The sequence below is a fragment of the Triticum dicoccoides genome, chromosome 4B (genome assembly GCF_002162155.2).
Source record: "Triticum dicoccoides isolate Atlit2015 ecotype Zavitan chromosome 4B, WEW_v2.0, whole genome shotgun sequence".
In the NCBI taxonomy this organism is placed as follows: Eukaryota; Viridiplantae; Streptophyta; class Magnoliopsida; order Poales; family Poaceae; genus Triticum; species Triticum dicoccoides.
Genome location: NC_041387.1, coordinates 5870177 through 5877978, shown reverse-complemented (window position 1 = coordinate 5877978; position 7802 = coordinate 5870177). Strand labels below are relative to the sequence as shown.

Genomic DNA, 7802 nt, shown 5'->3' with positions numbered 1-7802 from the left:
CTTCTTTGGAAAAAACTGATAAACAGTTGTTGTAGATCTTGAAATATATTTATCAGATACCCAGATTTTGTTTTCAAGACTGAGCCAAAAGATTTGCCTCATATATTAATTAAGAGTGAACAGAGTTTGAATTACACGAGTCGAAGACAAAAAAAATTTACTCTCTGCCGGCACAATAGTACCCAGCTTCTTGGCCCCGCAGTAACCCAAAGAATGGCCTCACACTAGATGTTGTTGAGCAATATTGGAGGAGGCGTGCTCTTCTGTCAGAAGTCCCGAGTGTTCCTCTCGTTCCAAATGGTCCAATGAATGAGCATTGTGAGGGAGGCCATGACTTTTCTGTTGGGTGTCCTCCTGCTTGATTGGTTTACCCACCATTCCTTAATAGAATCCTCGAGGTGCCATGTCGATGTATCAAGGTTTTCTAGATTAAGCCACTCGTTGACTAACTTCCAAAGGCGTAGGGTGAAGCGACACTTGACGAAAAGGTGCAGCCCGGAATCTTGTTCCCTTTTTTGCAGAGGGGGCATAGATGAAAGTTTGGCCACCCACATCAAGCCAACCTATCGGCGGTCCAAATCATATCTTGTATGGCTAGCCAGGCGAAGAACTCATATTCATATGATAAGTTGAAACATGTTGCCTACGTACATGCTATCCCTGAAAAAGACATAACAGGTTGAGCTGGTTGTGGAAGGATAGAAGTCAAACAATTTTACTGTTCCAGTTTTATGTATTAATTATTTGCACATTCGTTGAATTTTACTGCATGTACAGGTACGATGTTGCTTTGGCAACGAATGCACTAGGAGCCAAATATGGATGCGAATTTGCAAAGAAGTGTCCTAATCTGGAATTGTTGCTTCATGTTTCTACTGGTACACGTGTTTATTTATACATGCCCTTTTTTGTGGGGGAAAAGATGAGTGCATATATGTTTAGCCAACTATGATAGCGAACTCCTTTTTTGTCTGTTAGCTTTTGTAACTGGTACTCAAGATGGACTTTTACTGGAGAAAGCACTCAAGATGGGTGAATCACTACAGCCTGGTTACCACTTGGACATTGAAGCTGAGTTGGAGTTGGTTGAGAAGGTCAAGACTGAACTCACAGCGTCTAAGAGTAGTAGTTCAGACAAATCATTGGAGAAGACAGCCATGAAAGAACTTGGCTTAAAGAGGTCTAACCACTCTACATGTGTTATTTCCTTTATTTTAATATAACATATATGATGTTCTGGACTTCGGGATGTTATGCCACGTGCAACCATATTAGAGCTATCTTGGTAAAAGGAATTGCGGCAAACAATTTCATTGAAAAATCTGACATACCATTTTCACATGACCAACTTTTTATGTGTTAGTACTCAAAGGTACGGTCATCTAAGTACACTTGTTTTAAACATCTTATATTTCTGATGGGTGACTATATTACTATATTTCGGGAGACCAGATAATAAAATATTAATCAAACCACTGAGATATTTAGGTCATTACTAAGGTAGTTATCCTATATCAAACGCTGCCACCTTTCGTTTGGACCATTATAGATCATGGCTCATGCTATCTTATAGAGAGGTGGTTGATTTATTATTCCACATGTCATACGTTTAAAATGGTTGGTCTAAGGTGAAGGGGCCTCATAGGATCCCCATAGATTTATGGCATAAATACGTTATATATATGTTTAACAAATCAAAGCTAGCCTATAACAATCACTAAATTTTATAAAACAGTAGACAAATTTACCTAGTGAGGATTTTTGTCTCCTGTGCTCCAAGGAGGCCGAAATTTTCAAAAAATGGAACATCAAATTTTAAGTTTCAAAAAATTCTGAAAATACATACACACAAACATAGATATGTATACAACGTGTGTGTATAGTTTCATGATGAAGTACATTACTATGCGAGCTGCACAAAAAATCATGTACTTTCATAGTGTATAGTAAATGTGCTAGAAATGCATGAATTTTTTTTGTAGCTCACATAAAAATGTATTTCACCATGAAACTTTACTGACAGTATAAGTCCTTACTTATGTGTGTAGGTTTTTCCATGATATTTTGACACTTCAAATTTAGATTTTTGTAATTTTCAAAATCCAGGCTCCAATTTACACATCAACTACTCTGGATAGTGTGTGCTCTTTTAGAAAATATTGACAAAAGTTATAGGAAATTAGGAATCTAATATGAATCAAAAGTCGATGTAGATATGTCTTAGCTTTATCTTTTATATTTTTGCTCAGACAACATTATTCATTTGCGAGTGGAAAGTGCTTGATGTATGACAAATCAGCTTGAAAGTACCTAAACTTGTTCATAAATTGATGAAGGGCTTGCCATTTTGGATGGCCAAACGTATATACATTTACCAAAGCTATGGGTGAGATGTTACTTGAGCAGCATAGGGGAGACCTTCCTGTCGTCAATATTCGACCTACCATGGTAACTAGCACTTTCCAAGATCCATTTCCAGGCTGGATAGAAGGGGCGAGGTATGCTCAAGACCTATTCTTTTTATCATTTTTTATATCAATGGTGTGATATTAGTTTTTTCCATAGAAGTATTATAATACATATATAATCTAGCTGGACATCCCGCAATAACAAACTGAGTTTTGCTATAATTGTTTCCATCAGGACAATTGATGCTATGATTGTCGCCTACAATGAGCAAGCATTCCCATGTTTCGTAGGTGATCGCAAAGACACAATGGATGCTGTGAGTAATACATATGTAATAGCTATTAGGGATGTAGACAGATTAATAGAGTAACCTTATTAAGTGGACTGCATTCTTAAACTTGAAAGCTACTAATAATCTCTATTTATAGGTTCCTGCGGACATGGTAGTAAATGCAACGCTGGTAGCCATGGCTGTTCACTTGAATGAGAAAGGACATGTCATTTACAATGTGTGCTCAGCTCTCCAAAACCCATTGACGGGTTATGTCTTAGAAGACGCATGTTGGGATTACTTCTCCATATATCCTCGTGTACAGAATGGGAAACCCCTCAAAAACAAAAGGCCATACGTGTTTAAGAGATTCGCTTTATTCCGCGCATATCTGATGCTGGTGTATAAGCTACCACTTGAGGTACATGATCATCTGTTTCGTAATTCATTTATACACATGCCAATATTGTGGTTGTATTATGAAGGGACTCATACTTTCTATCATATCTTTATTTCCCACCAAACAGATGTTACATGCCGTGAGCCTGTTATTTTGTGGGTTGTTTTCACAATACTACATTAAGCAAAACCGAAGATACAATTTCTTAATGCTCTTGGTCAAGCTGTATGCACCATATGCCTTCTTCAAAGGATGGTGAGGTCTATTTTTTTCTTGTGTTTCGTAAATTACTTTACTTTTCAACTTGTCATTCTAGACATCAACATTGTCTTCACAATCCCATTTGACTACAAACTTGTCTAGTTCCCAAGTTACCATTCAACCATATGCACGCAGCATGGAGATTAGTGGAGTACTAGTAGATAGGGTTCTTATTAGAGCTTACACAAACTAAAAAGTAGTATGGGGTCGTATCATGCATTATGCTTATCCCTTCATGTGGTTACCAACTGCCGATAATTACTCAGTTATTCATGCACACATAAGATTAGTGGCGCGATTTCATTCCATTTATTTATTGCTATGTATATATGCTGATCCAATTTTCTTTGATGTTCTTATCTCTGAAGCTTTGATGATACGAACATCAGAAGGTTGAGGATGGAAGTAAAAATGGATGGCAATGCTAGTAACATATTTAACTTTGATATCAAATCTATGGACTGGCACTCGTATCTCCTGAATGTACACGTCCCAGCTGTGCTAAAGTATGGCCGCAAAAATAAGGGAAGTGTATAAAGAAGAACGGGATCTTTCTATTCATGAGAAAAAGAACAAGCATCTTGTCCAACAGAAATGTATATCGTACTGCTAAACATTATAATTTGTATGAAGTAAATCACATTCGTTTGAATATATAATTATATGAATATATAGATACTCACATATCCCAATTTTGTCTTGATTTTATAAGACATATGCTAGTTAGTTCAGTGTTGTGGAAATAAATGATCATAGATCCAACCGAAGAATACACAGGAGGATTAAGCACCCTACATGTCACCAGGACAAAGGATTGTAAATCATGTTGCATCAACATTTGGGGTGGTAAATAAAAGTATGCTTTTTAGTTGAAGTTTATCAACCTGTTAGATCAAGTAGCCTAATACAAAATGTTGTTCTTGACTACGATGCGTCAACCACTGACTATTTAGTCTTCGAAAATTCTACTCCAGCCGTGGTGTGCCTTATTGTAATGGAGCAAGTCAGTGATGAGGTGGACAAGTTTTCCCTTATGTTTGGTGGCCCTTGTATATGCTACCAATTTCTGTTGACTGTTCCCCTTCCCTATTCGCCTCTGGTCCATCACAGTCGTACATGTCTGCTTCATTACTCGCCTTCAACATTCGTTTTAAAAGATTCCAGAATCAGAAAGATGAGGTCTCACACACGAAATTGAATAGACACACAAAAAAAGAACAAATGTATTGTCTTGGACAGGCCAAGGTTACCTAAGCTGAATATGTGATACTGCCATTGTAGATCAAAGCTACTTGGCATCACTTATATGTTTCTAATATTGCACAACAGTTATTAGTACTATATTGAATATGGCGGCAGAACCTTGTGTAATAATTTCGCAAGTGATCTGATCCTGTTGGACATCAATTTGCCGGGAAATTTGTGTCACCAATTTATTCTTATGGTATGGAAAATATTTGGATAACACTAAAATACCATCAACTATAAGGGAGAAATACTGAAGGAGTACAATGACTGACCCAAATAATGTCAACTTTTTTGTCAATATTGTTGTGCATAGTCAATGTTGCCACATTTCAAAGAGAGCACAACGAGGCCCATGGTGTTGGCAATCATGTCGCAGGAGGCAATTGCCTCACCGGTTGGCAATCTCCACCAGCTCGACCTGCACGGCGAGGTGAAACCCAGGGTTTTTCAAAAAGGCTGAACCCGTGAGTGGATTTTGTTGTTTCTGTGTTACACTGAGTTGTTGAGGTCATGGTTTCCATGTTAGGCCGTCATACTTATGCATTGAATGAAAAAAGTAACCCCCTCTATCATGTTTTCCAATCAAGAAAAAATGTGTGCTGCGAGGGATACTTGACTCCGGATTTGTGCTAAAAAAACTTGGCTGCCACAAGAGAAATATGTTCTCGTTCCGCTGTGTTCCAATGGTTCCCATCCCCTTCGGTCACTAATCTAGTGGCAGGAGACAGGGAACCCCATATCTATGGCTCGATGAAATTTAGTTTCCTTCAATGATAGTTTTTTCTGTCATTAGTGGAGACGATTAGACAGTGGAGATGGCATTGCACGTGCGAATAAAAGTTTCACGACTGTATACCCATACTGATGGGATTGTCGTAGCCGATGTGGTATTCACTGGGGAGCCTATGGTTTTGGTTCTCGCAGATTATTTGCATACGATCTTGTGGTGTCAAGTTTGATGTGGCCGGTACATTTCATATTTCGTTTATTTTGTGCTAACAAATTTCCTCCCCAATAGTATCTAGATTAATTAACTGTTGGGCAGCCTGCCTTGTAAGAGGTGTGCCCTGGCCACAACTCGTTCAGTGATCACGGGTTCTCACTTATTGGGGTGGGCTACTCAATTGGCTCTTCAAAGTCATTGAGGTTACTCCAGCTTGTGCTTGTTTGGTCTTATATGGTTTTTTCACCAGATTTTTGGAAGAGCGTCAATATGCAAAAGGTGGAGCTAGAGTCGAAGACTTCAAAGGTCTTCAATGTAACTTTTAGTTGTATAAAGGATCTTTCTCATTCATTATGTTTTATTTTTCTTCTATCTGATGTACTCTAATTAGTTTATCAATAGAGTCAGATCGTTTACTAAGAAAATCTTAGTCCAGCACAACACCGATGACTCATGGTGGGTAGATTTGGCTTTCTCCTATGGCGGGGCCTCATGGAGTTTGCGAATTTTGAATATGCATGCCCTTGGCTTATGCTCCATGGGGACTTTGATGAATCTGTTCTGCGCGGCGGGTGACTGTTGCGGCTCACAAAGCTTCAACGTGATAGTGTTTCTATAGACCCACTTGTGATTGATACTAGCTCCAGCTTCCTGAAGTTGCTACTTCCACAGGAAGAATAGGATCAGGCGGCAACCATGAGCATGACACTAGTGCCGGAACCCCATATAGGATTTTTTTTTCACTTCTTTAAAACCCCATCATTATTTCTCTCTGCCTTGCTAAGGGCATAAACTCATACTTGTGAAGATTCTAATGGTCAGCTGCATTGTTGCAAGATTCTAAATTTGTGAAGATTGTGAAATAGAGCAAACATACAACAAGTGATAGTATTCGGTCTTGTACTGAGGGTTAGTCTAGAAGTGATTGCCAGGTTAATAGGCTATGAATGAATGATTATCATTGTTTTATCCATTTAGCTTGGCATTCCTTCTAAACCTTTGGCATTTGTGATTTTGACTTAATGCATCATATTATCAAAGAATATGTATGAACTTCATTGTTAATATAGACATTTCCAAATGTTTCTTTTATTGACTTAGATCCACCACAAGCAACACATCAATTAATCTAAGATCATGTTTGGTAGCATTCATCATCCAAAAATTATCCTTTTTATCATCTACATGCTCGACGACGAGCATGGATTAAGCTTGGGGATGCTGATATGTCACTGACATATCGATAATTTTTGTATGATTCATGTTGTATCGCTATCAATTTTAAACACTCAAGGCAAGATTTTTATTGAATTTTATTGGACTAACATACTTATCCAGTGTCAAGTGCCAGTCCATGTTTTTTGTTGTTTTTGTATTTTCAAGGAAATACTCAGAAAATGTGGCAGAAAAAATTAAAAAAATTGTTTCGGAAGATTGAGGAACATTAGGACCCATGGGGACCTGGCCCCGCATCTGGTGTTGGCCACAGGCCCTAGGCTCCCCCCTAGGCACCCCTGGGCTGGAGGCGCCTATAAGGGGCACCAAAAGCCCGTGGGCCCTCGTGGCAGGCCTCCGTTGCCCCTGGCTTATATATACCTCCTTTCGTGCCGCAGAATTATCGACCATTTTTCTGCCGCCACCACATCACGTTTCCAAGGCGATCTTCATTTTCAGCCCTGATCCGGAACTCTGCCGGACGAGGAATTCATCTCCAAGATGTGTTGTGAGTAGTCCACCCCCGGACTACGGGTTCATCATAGTCCACCTAGATATTTTTTTCATGTTCAATACAATAGCTACTTGAGCTAGCCTACATGATTGTAGTTTATCAGATGAGTTTGTGGTGGTGATATAGATCATGTGATGGATTAACTCTATATTTTCAGATTTTTTCATGATTCATGTTTAATATATAGATGCATAATTCTTTCCGGTTGCTTGTCTTCTCTTCTCTAGTTTAGATTAGTAGCCAGTAGAGGAAGAGATGTCCATTAGTTGGGTTCAAGTCTTGCAAGTAATCTACCATAGTGACTGAAAATGGAAAACGCTTGTTAGAGTTGTTGCCACTAAGGGTTAAGGGTTACTAGAGGATGAATAATTCCATAATCATAACAGTATGTTTGCACTTATACACATGTTTACACATAATGTCCAGATGATTCGGAGTGTCTTGGTCTATGGATGGGCTATTTAGCTAAAGATGCATGAGAGGGTCTTGGTCTTTAGTATTATGGATGTACTGCCTATATATATTGTCACAACATTTACTT

The 7802-nt window shown here is 38.6% G+C and overlaps 1 protein-coding gene across 1 annotated transcript in view; it reads left to right on the top strand.

The window, feature by feature from the left end:
- The window catches only part of LOC119294516 (fatty acyl-CoA reductase 1-like), a 5608-nt gene extending 1388 nt beyond the window's left edge, over positions 1-4220 (top strand). Inside the window, exons 4-10 of the mRNA XM_037572713.1 lie at positions 778-878; positions 979-1180; positions 2337-2498; positions 2644-2725; positions 2838-3101; positions 3208-3335; positions 3710-4220. Coding sequence (XP_037428610.1) covers positions 778-878; positions 979-1180; positions 2337-2498; positions 2644-2725; positions 2838-3101; positions 3208-3335; positions 3710-3878 — 1108 coding nt within the window. The 3' untranslated portion in view covers positions 3879-4220. The remainder of the gene's footprint in view (positions 1-777; positions 879-978; positions 1181-2336; positions 2499-2643; positions 2726-2837; positions 3102-3207; positions 3336-3709) is intronic.
- Positions 4221-7802: the final 3582 nt, after the last annotated feature.